General features: G+C 48.7%; 1 protein-coding gene across 1 annotated transcript in view; it reads left to right on the top strand.

Annotated features, from left to right (window-relative positions):
- Arhgap10 (Rho GTPase activating protein 10) overlaps positions 1-16,295 on the top strand; it is a 198,797-nt gene extending 182,502 nt beyond the window's left edge. The window contains exons 20-22 of the mRNA XM_005369579.3: positions 7,977-8,129; positions 9,382-9,473; positions 16,207-16,295. Coding sequence (XP_005369636.3) covers positions 7,977-8,129; positions 9,382-9,473; positions 16,207-16,295 — 334 coding nt within the window. The remainder of the gene's footprint in view (positions 1-7,976; positions 8,130-9,381; positions 9,474-16,206) is intronic.
- The last annotated feature ends 2,636 nt before the right edge of the window (positions 16,296-18,931 follow it).

Below are 18,931 nucleotides of genomic sequence, written 5' to 3'. Positions count from 1 at the left end.
GGGTGCTGTGGGTTACCACCACATGGACCATGTTATCTGACGGGTGCTGTGGGTTACCACCACCTGGACCACGTTGTCTGATGGGTGCTATGGGTTACCACCACATGGGTATAACCTTGGACATCTTTTCTTGCCTTTGAACCAAGCAGAAGTTTTCATTTGGGTTTTGGATGCTTAGGTGTGTAACTGTAATTAAGTTGTCTGTCTGTGTTTTTCATAACTGAAGATTAAGTATTTGTCTTGGAATAGTTTAGTATCTACAGAAAAGTTATAAAAACAGAATAAGACCTTCCCTGGCTTTCCTCTCTTGCATACACCCTATGGAACTCTGATACCTTTGGTAAAAAATGAAATCAGCGTTTATACTGCATGGTTATTGGCTTTTGTTGAGAAAAGTGCACAGCTTTCCCAGAAAGGAGGTCTGGTCCAGAAACGCAGCAGCGAATGTTACTGCTCCTGCAGGGCTCGTCTCGTGTGTGCTTCCCACTGTTACCTCAGCCTGTTAACTGTCTGCACCTCCTTTGCTGAGGACCTCAGATCCCATGGATGACTTGGGCACAAATGAATGCACCCATGGTGCACTAGCCCTGGGGGTATGCGGCCATCCTTGGGTGTGCAACCATTCTGGGGTATGCGGCCACGCTGGGGTGTGCGGCCATGCTGGGGGTATACAGCCATGCGCTTCTATCCTGTTCCTAAGGAGGTGACACCCCACACACGTCTAAGGCCAACAAGCATCAGCACTAGTCCTGGAATCCCTGTCTGCCTGAGGAGCGACCAGTGTCATGCATTTGGCCTGTATGTGATTATGATCCTTTGTCCTTGTCCTTAGCTCATGGTCTGCCTTGTGAGTCTTCTGAACTCACATTACAGGCCATTCCTCCGCTGTTTTATTTCCACTCAGGACTGTGATCTCCAGTGTCTTGTCCAGACATGACCTCAAACAAATCCCTGTACCTTTCTGAGATTGTCTTCTTGTATGTGTCATGGAACGTTAGGGTCATAGAGAGTCATATCTCACATGACCTGGGTGTGAAGGTGAGGATGATATGGAAGAAGGATCCCTTCACCCCTTTCTCCATGAAGCCTTCCTGATGTTCAAGAGATGTTTAATGCTTCCTTCTCTGTTCTGTGAGGGTTCGTGGGCAGACTGCCTCTTGGCCCCAGGCATGGCTTCTCCAACCCCTGCCCTGCCTGAACACTTCAGGAGAGCAGGCAGTGTTACAACCTTCCCGGTGTCCCTAGGACAGCATCTGATGGGTTCTTAGTAATGGGCAAATGTGGTCTGTTTCAGACTTTTCCCAATAGGCACTTTGTTAGGGTTTCTTTTGCTGTGAAGAGACACCACGACCACAGCAACTCTTATCAAGGGAAAACATTTAATTGGGGTAACTCACGTGTTCAGAGGTTTAGCCCCCTATCATCAGCTTGTAGCAAGGTGGTGTGCAGACAGGCATGGTGCTGGAAAAGTAGCTGTGAGTTCTTACATCTTGACCCACAGGCAACAGGAAGTGGTTTAACTGTCACACTGAGAGAAGCTAAAGCAAAGGAGACCCCAGAGCCCGCCCCCACAGTGACACACTTCCTCCAGCAAAGCTACACCTCCCAATAGTGCCATTTGCTTTGGGGGTCATTTTCTTTCAAACCACCACGTTCCTGTCAGACGACCCCTGCATGACCCCACAGACCTGGTGACCTCATCAGGGTCGTCTGCACTCCACTCTGAGTCCTGGATGTAAACTTGGAAACAGCGAGCTTGCTCTGTTGTCACCCTTCTGAACACTTTATTTTAGAAAGGGATTTCTCAGAATCTGCAGTTATAGTATTTCAGTCTGTCTTTATTAGTATTTCAAACATGTGGTCAGGACAGACTGATCTACAGGACTTAGGCTGTGCATTTCCTGGGTTGGTGGGAGATCATTTCACTAACATGTAAGCTTCTGCTCAAATGAGGTTCCTGTGTAGACTTTCAATTCGATTCCATTAATTATAGTCAAGTATCTGTAAACGCGGAGGACTTAGTCATTTCTAATAAGTGATTATTTGTTGACACTGTTGTCCCTACCATACTGCTTTTGTTTTAAATTGCCCCTGTGTTCCACACCCTGGAATTGACCTTCTGTTGCCAGCGGTATGCAAAGCAGACCCATCTGCTCTGCTGCAGAAATGCTGTGGGGTTTCCCAGGGACCCTTGAAAGTCCAAAGGCTTCAGCCCGGTTTCACCTCTCAGAGATGTTTGTGCTCTTCTGACATGGGAACCTGATGGCATGCAAAAAGTGCAGCCTACAGAACCTGATAGTATGCAGAAAGTGCAGCCTACAGGAACCTGAAGGCATGCAGAAGGTGCAGCCTACAGAACCTGATGGCATGCAGAAGCTGCAGCCTACAGGAACCTGATGGAATTCAGAAGGTGCAGCCTACAGGAACCTGATGGCATGCAGAAGATACAGCCTACGGAACCTGAAGGCATGCAGAAAGTGCTGCCTACAGAACCTGATGACATGCTGAGAGTGCAGCCTACAGAACCTGATGGCATGCCGAAAGTGCAGCCTACGGGAACCTATTGAAAGTGCAGCCTCTGATGCTGAGGTCAGTTGGGCTGGGTTGGAATCATGAGCAACCTGCTAACTTGTTACGCTTTACAAATATGAGCTCTGAAAATAGATGTGTTGGGAACCAGAACCATTTTGGTTTTTTTTTTTTGTTTTTTTTGTTTTTTTTTTTTTGTCACTGAGAAAATCTCTAGGATCTTTGCCTGATGTGCAAGCCTGTTTTTCCAAAGTAAGAATATTCATTCTTCCTATACCAGAGTTGATTCTTCCTATACAAGACTGTTTCCTTGTCACTAAGACTGATACACACACACACACACACACACACACACACACACACACACATTCTATCTGTCTGTCCATCCATCCGTATCCTATCTCCTGCCTTTCTCCCCACCTCCATCACCACATCCCACCCACTCATGGAAACCAGTTGCCTCAGGAACGACCACACAGATGTTCACTGTATATATTTTCAGGAATATGCTTCTGATTTAGCAGTCTGAAATCTCCATGTGTTTTTAGTGAAGCCCTTGTATTTCCTTGTCCCTCACAGAAGGATGATGGTAGTGGCTCTTCCTTCGTCCACAGGAGAAGATTCAGTACGTGTGTTAACTGGGAAGTAGTTCTCTATAATTTATTCCTGTTTTGGTAAATGTGGTTTAGCTTTTCAGGAGGCTGTTTCCCACCCCACCCCACCCCCAAACCACAATGTTGCTTTCAAGAAACTTGTGGAACTCAGATACTTCATATAGTGGTTCAGCAGCTCCCCACTCCAGAGGGCTAGTGGTCTGTGTTTGCCCAGGGTAGCAGTGGGAAGAAGGGCGCAAAGCTTCCAGGTTTATAGCTGAAAGGGCACTTAGAGCATCTCGTTTGACATTCTAGGACACACGAACTTTTTATTCTGATGTCACCAATCCTTTTTGCTATTTAGCCCAGAGACTCTTAGCCGGGTTCTCATGTGAACTATAAAATACCCAAAGATGATCAAGGTAGCCGTTTCTAAGCTTCCCAAAGACAACATGGCCAACACTGTGGAGGGACTGAAGCCCTGTTGTACTCGTACACTGTTAAATTTGCCTGCAGGCTGCAGGCTGTACGTGTTCCGTCCAAAGATACAGACTCCCAGCCGAGAGCCACAAGCGGTAGTCAGAGTGTTGGTATTGTCTTGTCCCATTTTCACAGTGTGATAAGAAGGGTGCCTGGTGGAAACTGTGTGGGCAGGATAGGAAGGAATTCGGGTCATCTTATTTGGTCATCCATGAGTCTTATTTGATGGATGAAGGCCACTCTTTTCTTCAGAGAGACAGTTTCTATTGTCTGCAAGCCCATTTTCCCCACAGATATTTTCAAAAACAGTCCAAAACCACAGTGTCCAGAAGATTGGATGTGCAGAGGCGTAAAGAAGCCCAAAGAAAACTTTCTTCCCCCAGACACATGGGTTGCGGGCAGAGAGTATTGAGTTTTTAAGCCATATTACAAAAAACAGCCAAATTCTGGATGGTTACATAATGGATAGATCTATGCTTTTATGCGGCTGGTCCTCTGAAAAGCCCGACAAGCTACCTTTGTGGACGGCTGTGGATCCTGTCCACTGCTCCTGGGTCCTGCTGTGAACCTGTGGTATTTGATTGTGTTCATTTGCCTACTTGTTGCCTTATCCCACTCTTCTGAGAGGACAGGATTCCAGCGTTTCTTCTGCCCAAGTGGCCAGAGCACTTTATTTCAAACCATATTCTGCCATGCAGCTCTCCCTCTGCAGCACTCCCGGTTCTCCAGGAGACAGGATCTTTCCCAGACACTGTTTCTAGACTTTCATTTTGCTGTTATTTATGAACATTTCAACCCACAAAAGTCTGTGTTTGTGGAAGTTTAAATGAGAATAACCTGCATATATGTGAATGTGTAGTTCCCAGTTCGTAGCTGTTTAGGAAGGATTAGGAGGTGTGGCCTGGTTGCAGGAGGCCTATCACGGGCGTGGATTTGAGGTTTCAGAAGCCCATACACATCAGTCTCATTCTCTCTGTGTTCCTCCATCTTGTAAATCAGGTATGAGCTCCTAGCTTCTGCTGCAGCTCCATGACTGTTGGCAGCCAAGCTCCCCGCCATGGTGGTCATGGACCCAGCCTCAGAAACTGGCAGCTAGCCTCCAATTAAACGTTTCCTTTTGTAATTTGCCGTGGTCATGGCGTCTCTTCACAGCAATAGATCAGTGACTCATTCAGTGCCTGCATGCGTGTCGTGGGCCTGGAGAAACCCTGAACACAAATACAGAGACTGAAGTTGGAGTGAGTTAGCTTTTATGATGAACTGGCTACCATGAGATGTTATAGCACACAGATGTTGAAGAAACACAAGAAAATACAGAAAACAGGACACCTTTGAGAAGCAGACCCTAAACAGAGATTGCCAAGTGTGAGTTTCAGATTCGGGACGAGCTAGGCTAAGGCACAGGCCCGTCCCTTCCTTGTCTGTTACTCCAGGGGCTCTCTCACTTTCCCCTTCACGAGCACAGAGCATTATGTTTGTGACTTCAGTGTAGGGTCCGTGCTGCACTCATGGCGCTGGTCTTTGCCTGTGGCTCTCCTCCTCCTCTTCCTCCACCACCGATGGGTGGCACCCGTTCACCACCTCTGTCTAGGCAGATGTGATGGTGGTGGTGCAGCATCTCATTTTCAGCCACAACTGCACACCACTCAAGGCTGTGAGATTACATGGCAATGGTTGGCTGACTGCAGCCTTAAGTTTTCCATGAGACCCTCGCTGACCCACCCATCTCCCTTCCTGATTAGTAAGACACCATTAGAGGTTTGTTTTCTTCTAAGAATTTAGTGTCTTTTGTAGCAAGGTGGTTCAGGTCAGTAAGATTTATAAGTTTCTTGTGGTAGAGTGAAGCTGGTTTTTTGACTCCCCAAGTGGGCAGGTACACGTTTTGTAAATAGGTTCTCTTAGAATCTTATTTCTAGTGAAGCCAGTTATCAAGTATCTTTCGAAGCAGCAATGGAGCGCATGTTGGAGTCGGTGCTAAAGTGCATTTACTTTGTAGCTCCATGGGCTCAGAATGTGGGTGGAAGCTTTGCGTTCCTGGCATCTTATCAGACTGATCCTGCTGTAAAGACAAGAGATATAGCTGACAGCATCATAAAGCTACTAATCCCAGCCTGCCCTCCTGTTTATTGTGGTGACAGGCCTTCAGAGATCCCTGGCCTCCCCTGCAGAGTGAAGACAGGGAGGCTGCAGGCGGTGGAGAGCAGCGCCTCTTCTCAGGAATGGCATAGGGCAGGTAGACTGCTCTCACCTAGTGTGACTGCCTGGGACAAAGGGCTGGGACAGTGTTCTCGTAGTGAAGGGAGAGTCGACAAAGGGGCAGCGAGGAGCTGTATGGAAGGAAATGGCAGGAGAAGTTCTGATGTAGAAGAGTGCGAGGCAGTACCCCAGTGTGAAAGGGCAAGCGAGCAACCTGCTGGAACTGGTTTGAGCATTGTCAAGGTGAACATGTGTGTGCTGGAAATAACGTGTGCATGTGTGTGTAGTGGTCGGGGCTTGCTTGCAGAGTACTTCCTGAGCATGTGCCACAGGCACCACAGAGAAAGATGGACGGGTGGATAGGAGTGTGCTTTCCGGATGCTCATTGCTGGGGTGGTTGGTAGTAAATCTCTAATTTCTAGGCCAACCAGGGATACAGGGACCCTGTATTGGGGGGAGGGGGAAGAGGGGAGGGAGAGAAGAAGAAGTAGGAGAAGGAGGAAGAAGAAGAAGAAAAGAAAAGAGTTGAAAAAAAGACTTTATATACCATAGCTGCGAATCTCCAAATCTGAGGTAATTGAGCAGTAATTCAAGGGCCCACACTGATAAATTTTTATTAACTTGACATAGGCTAGGTCCACCTGGGAAGAGGGAACCTCAGCTGAGAACAGCTTCGTCAGATTGACCTGTGGGCAAGTCCCTGGGCAATTTCCTGATCAGCGATTTTTGTGGGAGGACGCAGCTCACTGTGGGCGATATCAGCACTGGTCAGATGGTTCTGGGTTGTGGAAAAAGCAAGCCGAGTGAGCTGTGGGGAGCAAGCCAGTGAGCAGCTTCAGCTCCTGCCTCGGTTCCTGCCCTGACCCCCCCCCCACACACACACACATTGTTTTCGTTGTGGTGTTTGTCACGGTGATGGAAACAAGCTAAGATAAGCACCGTCCAGGAGTCTGCTAACTGGCCTCTTTTCAAGATTTTGATTTTATTTTTAATGCATGTGGGTGTTTTGCCTGCATGTGTGTCTGTGTACCGCATGTGTGCCTGGGGAGACTAGAAGAGGGTGTTGGATCCCCAGTTATGGAGTGACAATTGATTGTGAACCACCATGTGGATGCTGAGAATTGAACCCAGGTCCTCTGGAAGAACGGCCAGTGCTCTTAACCTCTGAGCCTTCTCTTTAAATTTTAAATTCTAAGGAATGACTCAAACACCAAAGTGTGTTTTCATTGATTTCTCCTTTACACTCTATTCGTTTGCTCTTTCTGGAGGAATCTTGACTGTTAGTAGCAAAGTTTTCTAAGTTTCCACATATAAAACCAGCAGAAGGACCTTTCTGCTTCAGAGTGCTATGTGTTGGTCTCTGTCAGCTGCAGGCCGTGTGCTTGGTGTTTAAGTTTGTCTGACTTTCCCTATAAGTAGAAATGAGTTAGAGCACGTTCCCGACACACAGAGTCTCAACTTAGGAAGCTGTGGAATGGATAGGCATTCAGTAAAAATAGGTTTTGCCTTCTCATCTTCTCTGGTCATAGGTGAATAGCAGTGAGTAACAGCCCCAGGCAGGATGTGATCCCTCGGGTGTGTGCGTGCATTAGATGCAGTCTCAGTTTACAGTATTTCCAGCTTTGGTGGCTTTCTCAGAAGCTAAGCTCATTCTCAGGCAAGGAGCACCTGCCTCTGAGAAGTCCACATTACTACTCTGAGCATTAGTTTTCTAATTAGCGAACTGATTGGCTTAGATTCATCTTGGGAAGGAAAGGGTTTGTTCCAGATTCAGCTGGAGTACAGCATGGAATGGAAGTCAGGACAGAAACTCAAAGCGGGAACCTGAAGGCAGGAAGTGAAACAAAGCCTGGTGGGTGGAAACCAGCCAGGACACTGGAAATGACAGTGGGCTAGACAGGATCAGATTCCCCACAGACAGAAGCCAGGTGGGTGGAAACCAGCCAGGACACTGGAAATGACCGTGGACTAGACAGGATCAGCCTCCCCACAGACAGAAGCTCAGTGAAGTGTCTCAGTTTGAGATGTGGCTCCTTTTGGAGTGGCTTGTGTTATAATCCTGGGAGGATACAGACAGGACTCTATCCCTGGTGGTATGAAGACACATGGGTGCTGGCATCTGGCCATTGGATTTGGACTGTTATCAGTATTAATCCTGTCCTTCACCTGTATCCTTAGGCCAAGCCAGCCCCAGTCATCTATGGTGCAGTGGCTAAATCTGCAGTCTCCGACCACACCAAGCTCCAATGCAGCCGGTACACCTCCTTCAACAAGGATGTCCCATTTCCCCCTCTCTCCTGCTGCCTCCATTGTAGACAAGCTGCCTGAATGGTATGTGGTTTGAAGTGTGCTGTGGAATTAGGTGTGGTACAAAGAAGGGCTTTGACAGCCCTCTGCTAGAGAATTCCTGCCTGCACCCCTTGGCATTGTTAACTAAGCCCCCATCAGGGCTGGGCCGCATCTCAGAAGCAGGTGCAGTATTTACATCTGACCTACACTCATCTTCCTGTATATCTGAAGTCATCTGTAGATAAATTTTAATATCTAATGATGTAAATACTGTGCAAACCTTTTCTACACCGTTTTGTTTAGGAAAGGCATGAGAGGAAAGCCTGAATGTGATACACAATACAGATGCATGTTTTCTTTTTCTTTGTTTTTGGAAATACTTTTAGTCAGTGAATGGTTGAATCTGTAGAGATGGAACCTGTTGGCTATGCATGGCCAATTGCAGGTTCTTGAGAATAATTTGTAGTGGACGAGCCTTATTGGAACCTGCTCTGCCTTTTTGGTCCTTCTTATTGATTTATGAAGTTAGGTGCTTTGGGAGAATTTTTATTTGCAGATGTAAAGCACATTCTTTGTTACCTTCTCTGGGCATCTTGTGACCAGATTGCAGAAGACAGTAACGAGTCAGTCTGCCTGGGCATCGTCTGGCATAGTTCTTACCATCAGGGACTTCTGTTTGCAGGAAGATGTGGAATTTCTCTCTTCCTTCCTTGACTCAGATCTGACCAAGTATGGCTTCCATCATTCCCCATTGTGCATGCCTCTCAGAAGGGCTCAGAACATGTTCTCACAAATTAGGAGAGGCTGAGCCTTGTGTGCCTTTGGGGGACAGATGGCCTAAGTAAAGAAGACCTAAGCAGGGATGGCAGCTCCTTCCAGTGTGCTGTGGGAACTGTAGGCAGCACACACGGACATGCTGGGAGCCAGCTTAATGGGTGTGTGCCTCTTTCCTGCACTTGGCTAGTGCACGGCTGACATACTCAGCGGTAACCACGCCTTATGCAGCTACAATGCTGAGCATGGGATGGGACATCCCACCAGGCAATGAGGGGAGTCTGGTGAAGTGGCTCACTGACAGCTTCCCAGGGAGGCTTCCATGGAAAGGTTTGTAGCGGAAACCCATCATCTACTTGAAAACCAAATGCCACATCTCTGCCTGATGTTCACGTCCGTGTCATCTCTTCAGAATATACTACCCCACTGTTGGGGTGTAAATGAGATGTGGGAAATGTGGAGGGGCTGTGAGGATTCTGTCTGCAGCTTTTCATTCAAGCCTTCTGTGTTCTCTCTGCAGTGTTATCAGTCGCAAGGCCCGCGCAGTGTACCCATGTGAGGCAGAACACAGCTCGGAATTGTCGTTTGAAATCGGAGCCATTTTTGAGGATGGTAAGTGCCGGCAAGAGCTTTGTGGTGGAGACATCTTTACTGTCTGCGCATAGAGTGCCAGCCACTGTTGGTGGCCGTGCTCTGCCACTGGTCTGTAGAGATGACTTCGCCAAGTCCAGATCGGAACTCCAGGAGCTGTGTGATGGTGCTAGCTCTGAAAAGCTTCGTCTTCCAGTGCGGAGCTGGGAATCCAGACACTGTGACTTCTCTCTCTGTGCGGTTCTCGGGCTTCGCGGTCTCCTGCCAGCTGGAACAGTGTGCACATCTTTAGACTTTGCATTTTAAATAAGGGTGTGGATTTTAGTTGAATGTTTAATATTCATACACAGACATTTAGGAGCTATGCCTGTTTTAGTATTTCACAAATTTCTCTTCTGATTCAGTGAATATATTTTCCTCCCTTGCTCTTGATTTCTTCCCTCCCTAGTCACACTCATTATGGAATTCATTGGTTGCTGTGGAAACAGTAATGTTGCGTGTGGGTGGAGCTCCCCAAAAGAGTTTCCAGGAAGCAGGGGAAACCTTGGATGCTAGGATGGAATGGCTGATTAGTCAGAATGTTTGGAGTTTACAGAACATATCGCCATAGTGCATTGTGGTAGTCAGAAGTGCAACATTTCATGAGGATTGCGGTATAGAAAGCAAGTTGCTTCATTTCGAATAGATTCTGTGTGTGGTGTGTGCTCCTGGAGCCAGATTCCTGATAATATCAGAAAACAGCAGTACCCTCACACAGCACCACGACACATGCTCATCCAGTCATCAGAGAGCGTGGCCACACGGCTGCCCTGTCGTGTGCTGGAGGCACATGACAGGAGGTACACGGTAGTAATGAAATTGTGATGTCACCTAAGTGTGTGTAGGAGCCTCCACGGTTCCTCGCATAGTTCTGCTGGCGAGAGAACTACTGCCGTAGAGGTGGGTCTGTGAGGGTGCCGTCGGCTGTGAATGAGAAGCAGAATGACTGGTTAAGTCCATCGAGCCCTGACTTACCTGCGGAGACTGTAAGCGGCTATGCAGGGTATGAAACGGTGTCATCAAGACCAGTGTATCCCTTTGTCTGCTGAGCATTCTGAGCTGAAGACTTGGGTCTTTGCCTGGTGTCCTTGTAGAGTGAGAAGCGGTCACAGGTCCAGGCCACACATAATTCTAGCTTTTTGCATTTCTTTTATGAGAACAGTTTTTCAGAACTTACTTCTGGGTTTAACTGCCTTTACATCTCTTTGGCCAAAATTGGGTCAAATATTCTCTCTAAAGTTGTCACTCTGAGGACATAGGTCAGTGAGAACCAATTGGGTACATAGTGCTTCTTTTGGGCAGACAGCCATGAGACCTGTGTCTCTCTATGCCAAATCTGGATCTTCTAGTATGGATGGAGGACAGAAGAAAAGCCAGGAAGTAGACAACTCTGGCGGCCCAAGTTCTCTACCACCAAAGTCTCTTGATGACTTTTTTAAAAAGTGCCATAAAATGTGTATATACACATACATATTACATAAAGATGAGCATTCCTAACACACACACAGGCTAACAGCAGGTTGCAGTGCCTTACTTACCCCTTCAGTGGAAACTGTTCTGTGTATCAGGTTTCTCATCCTAGTCTGCAAGTATGTATCAGGGTAATGCAGTGAGCTTCAGAAGGCGAGCTCTGAATACTGTAGACACTTGGAGGACATTCTGATGCCTCTGTGCCCCACAGGGCCCATCACAGTGTTCTGCAGGTATGGTTGCATCTAGCCAGGTTATGTCTCCCTTGGGCATGGTGGCCAGCTCTGCCTGGCATGCTAACTGGACACCCAGAGCATCTCAGTAGTTTTTTAGCCCCTTTCATAAAACGGTCTGCTCAGTATGCTGGCACTCTCCCTCCCGACATGTAGATGTGGATTTTCCATGAGCCCTATGTCTTCCAGGTGCCTCCCCAGTGCCCCATTGTGGTACACATGAGCTCAGTGGAAAGTTTTCAGAGTTGGCACAGCCGACTTGATGTGGGAGTGTCATATATCAATCTGTTGATTTCATTGATTGAGGTGATTGAGTAATAAACAAACTGCTTGGGCTCATAGCTTAGAACATAGGTGGGTGGAGTAAACAGAGCAGAATGCTGGAAGGAAGAGGAAGTGAGGTAAGACGCCTCAGACAGAGACGCCATGCTCCTGGCTCCTGGGCGGACACGGGTATAGCTCTGCTCTCCAAGACACATGTGATGAAGCTCCCACCCAGGATGGATGTAGGCTAGAATCTCCCTGGTAAGCCACCTTGTGGGCTACAGCAGATTATTAGAGATGGGCTAGTCCAGGTGCGAGAGTTAGCCTAGAAGAGGCTAGTAGAAATGGGCCAAGCAGTGATCAAAAGAATATAGTGTCTGTGTAATTATTTCGGGGCATAAGCTAGCCAGGCGGCCGGGGTGCTAGGGTTGCAGCCCCGCTGCTCTTATTACTACACCGACTGGCTGTTCTTTAGGGGCAGGTCCAAAAGGGCATAGGAAGTTGGAGCCCTTAAGTAGGTAGGGTACAGCCCTACCATATAAATAAATACTATATAAACAATATTATATGCACTTTTATCTTCAGTAAATAGTTGATCTCTCAACTTTGTAGGGGAAACTCTGCCCAGTGGGGGGGCGTGTTCGCCTTGGGCTAATGTTTACGTATTGATCTAACCCATTTCTAATATTCTGTGTAGCACCACGAGCTGGCTTACCAGGAAAGATCTTAACCTGCGTCTGTCTGGAGTGGGAGAATCATGGCAACTCACTGACTCGGCTTCTTTATCCCAGCATTCTGTTCTGTTTACTCCGCCTATCTAAATTCTACCTTATCAGAGGGCCAAGCAGTTTCTTTATTAGTTAACCAATGAAAACAACAGATAAGATACAAGACCCACCTCCATCACAACTTGTTAAAAATCAGGTGTTTGCTCAGAATTTGTTCGTCCTTCGAATGGTAGTGGGGTCTTTCTGACAACCAGCATGAGACAGTTAGGCATGGGACCTGTGGAGCCAGCCAGCATTCCAAGTAGCCACTGTTCACAGCTCAACCTGCAGAACTATCTTCAGGAACACTCTCTTGCTGAAGTCTAGCAATCACAAGGATCCTACAGTGTAATCCATTTTTGTAGTGTTTGCCAAGTCAGAACCCAGTTTATGATAGTTAGTGGCCTGATATGACCCCTGGGCTTCACTATTCATAGAGCTTCGGAATAATAGGAACAGGAATCCTGACGGTATGTGAAAGGGGAAGGGGAAGTATGCCATTCTCTAACAGCTCTCTTTCTCCTCCTACTCTGAGGCTGTGGACTTAGGTTATGAATTCCAGTCCTTGGCTGAAGATGTGTTTCTGTAGCTCTGGGAGATGTCTCTGTGCTCTACTAGGAAGGTCTGTGCTCGCTTATGTGGTCTCGGGGCAGCCAGTGTTCCTTTAAAAGCTAGAGGAAATGTCCCCCACAGATACACTTGTTGGTATCTCTGCTAGTCAGGTATGAAGCCTGGTTTCCCCTGTGTCTGCTCACAGGACCATAGGGCCCATGAACACAGGCTTTGCGGGAACTAGCCCACTCTTTGTGCTGAGGCCAGCAGTCCCACTGGGCCCATGTGTTGGTTAGATTCCACATGTAGAGCAGTGTCTCTGTTGTTTGGGCAGCAGGTACAGAACAGATTAATCCTTCAAGGACTGTAGGAATTAGACTTTTAAGGTTTAAGTACATAGATTAATCCTTGAAATGCTGTTTGGCATCCTCTGGGAGGCTGGTGGTTTGTGGACAGCATCACCCAGCAGGGCCTTCCAGATGTGTTCCTAACATGGGAATATCAGAACGCTGTTCAGTGCCAGATGAGGACATGCAGTGTGACGCTGGCTAAACTCAGAAATGAGCAAGTTGGGATATCGACTTGTGGAGCAAAGGTATTTTAGTTAAAGCTTAGGAAGGAGACTGAGAAATGTGACATTTGAACCCATGGTCTCCCTGAAGAGGGAAGTGTGTTAGGTGGGAGACAGAGGGGAATCCTCAGACACAGCTTTCATGGGGCCTGTGTTTGCTTCCTAGGCTGAGGCTGAGCTCCTAGTATTTTCTTATGCAGAAACCTCAGTATTTTAATGTTTGCCACAGTATATAGTTCACCTTAGGGTGGCCTACAAAGGCCCAAGACTTGATTCTGTAATGGATGTGGCTTTACAGAAAGCATTGGTGCTGGTTCTGCAGTCTGCCTCCTGGACGGTCAATGGTGGGATAGTAAAAGCGCAGTGATAAACCACTTCACACACTGTCCAGCACTGGAGGGGGGAGACGAAAGGAATCATTGTTAGTGAGGTTATAGAGAAACGGGGGCTCTTAGGCAGTTAGGAACGGGATCAGGATGATAGCCGTGTGAAAGATAATACTGTAGCTACTTAAAACATGAGTAGTGGTACCTGGGTGGTGGTGGCACATGCCTTTAATCCCAGCACTCGGGAGACAGATGCAGGCCGATCTCTGTGAGTTCGAGGCCAGCCTGGTATATAGGAGCTAGTCCCAGGACAGGCTCCAAAGCTACAGAGAAACCCTATCTCCAAAAAACCCCCCAAAAAAACATAAGTAATGCAATCCGGTGTGACCCACAGTCCAAAATGAGGAAGGTGGGGAGTCTCGTATTTGCATACCGATGTTGATAGCATCATCCATGCTCACAAGGAGCCCACAGGTGGAAAGAACTCAGTGCCCAAGAGCAGGTAAGTGGACAAACAGAATGTGTGTACTTAGACGGGACTGTAAGCAAGCTGTTTACAGAAAGGCTGGCAAAGAGATCCTCAGTGAAATAAGCCAATACCAAAGGGAGAAACAGATGACTGTGTTTATGGAGCATCCAGACTCGTAGAAAGATGGAGGTCACAAGAGAACATATGTGCCCATAGGAAAGGGCAATAGAGAGCTAGAGGAGATGGCGCCACTGTGTCTCCTGCCATAAAAATGGAAGCACAGCTGCCTTGCCACTCAGCATTTAGTTTCCAGTGCAGGAGACCCTTTGGGATCTTCTGCCTGCTCCTCTGACAGCCAGAGCAGCTGCAGTGTGGTCCCTGCCAATGCTAGCCCTGCCCTGAGGTGGTGATGGGATTAAAGAATGAACAGATCTTCTGAAGTTGTCACGGATGAGCCTTGGCAAGCTCTGGTACCTCAGCTTGAGTTTACACTGTTCCAGGACACCATAGTGCAGCAGGTGGCACATTCTGGGGAATAGCTTTGGTGCTGAGTTCAGTCCTTTCTCCATATACTGGTGGCATTGCCAGTGTGCTATATGGACGATGCCTTTCAACATAGTGCCCTTAGTAACACGAATAGGGTAAAGGGGATAAAAGTGAATGGCTGCCTGCTGGTTCACCTTGAAAGCACACCTTAGATTCATTTGCTCATTTATTGCACAAATGATGGTGCAAGACACTGAGTCCGGTGCCAAGGAGCGTGAGTTCTCATGAGTATGTGCTGTGCTTTCAGCTGTAGCCTCAAATAGGAGTCTCGCTCTCTCCTGGACTCTGAGGCACACGGAATGTGTACGCGTGAAGCCCCTCATCTGGTCTGGAATCGGGGCAAAGCCTCCACTGAAGTGTGAATCTGTCCTGCCCAGGCATGGTTGGGTGTATTCAGGACCTAGGGAGAAGCCTAAAGCTGTTTGGCAGATGGAAGAAAGTATCGGAAGGCTGGGTGATGCAGATAGCAGAATGCACAGCACCTCTTTCAAGGGGAAAAACAAATGGTGACCTCTTTGAAAAGGACAGTTAGAACTGAACCACCAGTGTTCTCCACACGAGTAGGTCGTGAATTGCTCAGTTGCAGCTGGCAGTCACAAAGCAATAGAATAAAGAGAGTGGCATGCACACGGGGGACACTGCTTCACAGACGGCACGTGTGTGTACCTACACTCAGTCTTTAGTAGAAGATAATTCCATTGGTTGTGATCCAAAGCTGTGTTTCAGAGCTGGTTTCTGGGTGGTTTTGTGGACAAGTACTGCCCCCTCCTCACAAGGTATGTGGCTACTGCCCCCAGCCATAATTGGTGCTTCAGCTTGGCTCCCTTGATACCAAAACGCTAGTGTCCTGGCTAGTGTCCTGTCTTTTGATATCCAGTATGACCCTTGTCATGTGACTGTCACAGGCATGCATTGACACTTAGAGTGCGCTGGGCACTGTGCTCAGCTGTATAAGGTCCAGGCCTGCCAGCAGGTGCTCCCCATCCAGTGTGGGAGTGAGATCAGGGTGTGACTGCTTCTGTGGTTGCTGGAAAGGTTGGAGCAGAACTCACTTAAGGAGAAGCCGTCCTGAATCTGCAGTGGAAGAGCTACCCCTTGAAGAAGTGGGAAAGGTTCTGGGCAGCAAGTACTGTAGGCACTAAGGCTGTACAGCCCCTGTTGGTGAACCGGCTGATAGGGTACGGGGCTCGAGGTACTACTGGACTGGTGGGAAGGGCCCTGTGAGCCCTGGATCAGTAAGCTTGATTTTGACCTGAAGTGGGGGAAATTGTGCTCTGCTCTGTGTTCTCTGGTGTTTATTGAGCAACTTGGTGCATAGTGCACTGGAAGGAGCAAGACGGGGCACTAGATGGGTGAGCTTTGTGCCTACCAATCCTGGGCAAAAGTCATCAGTAACCCCACGGCAGCTTTGTTACCCAGGGCTCCGGGAGGGTCCTGCTCTTCACCGGCTGCTCCATGGTTGAGCCAGCAGGAAACACTGGTGAGTGTTGTAAATAATGGTGTATGTTCTTTTTCAGTTCAGACCTCAAGGGAACCTGGCTGGCTGGAAGGGACCCTGAACGGCAAGAGAGGGCTGATTCCACAGAATTACGTCAAGCTGCTGTAGCTCCTGGCCTCAGGAGGGCTCCCGCTGACCCTGGCACCCGTGCACTAGCCTGGGACAGCACCCAAATGCCACCGTCACGCTCAGGAACTGCAGATCACCAAGGGCACTCCAGGGCTGAGGACCCAGGACCGGGCAGACGTGAGCAGAAGGAGAGCAAGAGCAGCATTGGTAGAGTGGATGAAGCAGGGTGGATGGAGTGGGCGGGCCCTATGGGTGGGCGGGCCCTATGGGTGACATCACTGTCAGGCATGGAAGGATCCCACTCTCCACTGTTGCGTTTCCATGGGAACTGTGCTGCTCTCACATTGTGTGTGCAAGGCACGTGTGGCCTTGTGAGTGCAGGGGAGCTGGTCCCATCCTGGCAGGAAGCAAAGAGAAACTTTCAAGCCCATGTCTTCCTGTCTGCCTCTCCTGGCTCCCAAGCCCGCGGAGCAGCTGCACCAAGCTCATCTGTGTGCTTACCATGGCCTTTCCATGTGTTCACCTGGGTGCTATTGTCCCATGCAACCTTGTTGCCACAACGCCCCTCTGTAAATGAAATAAAATGTTATTTACTATCTGGTGTCTGGCCTACTGTGGGGGGTGCATTCCCTCATTGGTGACTCATGGTTTGACGTTAGATGAGCAGACCGTAGGAACCGTGTAGTTTGCAGCAGGGAGAGGGTAGTCCTTTCTGAGATCAAATCCCAGGGTTGGGAGCTCCTGTCTCCTGCATAGACCTTTTCCCCGAGACACAGGGATGGGAACTGGTCTGTGGCAATGTGTGGGCGAGCTGTACCCACACTGGCGGCCAGTTCTCCTGGCTTTTCCCTGAGACACAGGGATGGGAACTGGTCTGTGGCAATGTGTGGGCGAGCTGTACCCACACTGACGGCCAGTTCTCCTGGCTGGCTTCTTTGGACAGATCTCTCTTATACCACTCAATATGGCCTTGCCTCCCAAACCTCAGCTTGAATTTCCCCATCTTGATGAGGGCAGGCTTTGGGAAGGGTGGGCTGACAGCTGTCCTAGCATGGGATGCCCTGCTCTTCCCCATTCCGCTCGGTCCCAAGTCCAGGCTCAGGCATGGCCAAGGCCTGTGGGGAAGAATGGGCAGAAGCCCTGCAGGAAGCTCAGGGTTCATGGCCTTGAGACCGTGAGGCTAGTTCCATATCAGATGGGGGCTGCCGGAGGTGGGGTGCTGATATCTAACCCAAACAAGGTTCCTGAACCTTCCTGAATTTTCTCCTAAGGATTTATCTAAAGAAGGATAGTGGATTTTCTCCTAGACTGGCGCCGGAGGCCCCTTCTCTGCCATGTGTAAGGGCATCAAGTTTATCTGGAAAGTCCTCCAAAGGGCCATGTGTTACAGGTCTTGTTCCCAGCTCGTGTCATTCTTTGAAAATTTGCAAAGGGAGTCTTGGGGGAGATTTTAGGTCATTGGGATGTGCCTGTCAGGGTTTATGGGACAAAATTTCCTTTCCTGTGTGTGTGTTTGGTTGTTTGGTAAGACTGTGAGCCAAAATAAAAAGAAAGTGAGGACCGGTTCCTTACCATCTAAGTTAAAATACCAAGCCTGTGGGAAGAACCAAGGCTACTGAGGAACCCAGGGCTGCATTGTAGTAACTCTGTTGAGCTTGAGTGGCCAGCCTGGCCCTGGAGGAAGGGTCAGAGCCGTCAGTGCCCTGTGCTTTGAACTGTCATTTCCTGGTGTGACAATGAAGGTGCTTGTAGGAAAAGGTGTGCCTGTGGACAGGTATGGTGGCTCAGCATGGGAAGACTCCTGGCCTTGCTCCTCATTTGGGTGACCAAAGTGGGCACTAGACCCAACTTACTGTAGCAAGACTTGATTTGCTTGCTGACTTGAGGATTTACCTGCTAAGAATGGGGTGTACCCCCTTCCCTGTACCTTAGCGTTTGATTATGTCTGACTGTCTCCACGATTCTGTCCTTGCTTCATAATAGGAGGATGAAAGCATGAAGTTCCAATGTGTTCGTGGAAACAGAGTGTGTATGCAGTAGTGGGGGCTTCTGGTCCCTTTGTTAACAATCGTCTGCACCTTGGTTGTCAATGCCCTCTCTGTGCCATGGGTCTCACAGTGGTGTGGCTGAGCAGGCTACCTGTGGCCCCCCCAGAGCTGTAGGCCTGGGTTTATCTCCGGGAAACAGGAAATGCTTTCCTCCGAGAGCCAGAGGAAAGTCAGGGGTGTTTCTGTCAGCATATGGCCCAGGAGCAACCTGGCCCAACCTGCCACCACCATAGGGCAGAGCAGAGGGCTTAGCCCTAGGCAGAACCCAAGCTTTTCATAGCAGTGGGCGCAGGAGTGTATGGTTACACCCGGTGATCATTTCCATCTCCTGAGAAGAGGTGGGTTTGTTTAGGTGGGTGTGGCTGTCCTGGGAACGTCTTCAGGAGGCTGGCTGCCGGCACATGCACTTCACTCTGGACTTGGCTGCATCTCTCACATCCTGCAGCATCAGCCACAGCACTAGGACTAGATCTTCAGCCTTTGTTTGTACTGAGGCCCTGCAGGACGCTTCATGCATGGGTGTCCACCTGGGAAATGGAGAAATTCAGTGCCATTGGGACTTTTAGTGACTAAATCCCGTGGTGCACGTGCTCATCAGGAAGCATTAGTAAGTGGAGAGGAGGAGGC

This window comes from Microtus ochrogaster, unplaced genomic scaffold (assembly GCF_000317375.1).
Source record: "Microtus ochrogaster isolate Prairie Vole_2 unplaced genomic scaffold, MicOch1.0 UNK53, whole genome shotgun sequence".
Lineage (NCBI taxonomy): Eukaryota > Metazoa > Chordata > Mammalia > Rodentia > Cricetidae > Microtus > Microtus ochrogaster.
The sequence above is the reverse complement of the archived record's forward strand: the minus strand, read 5'-3'. Positions and strand labels throughout refer to the sequence as shown.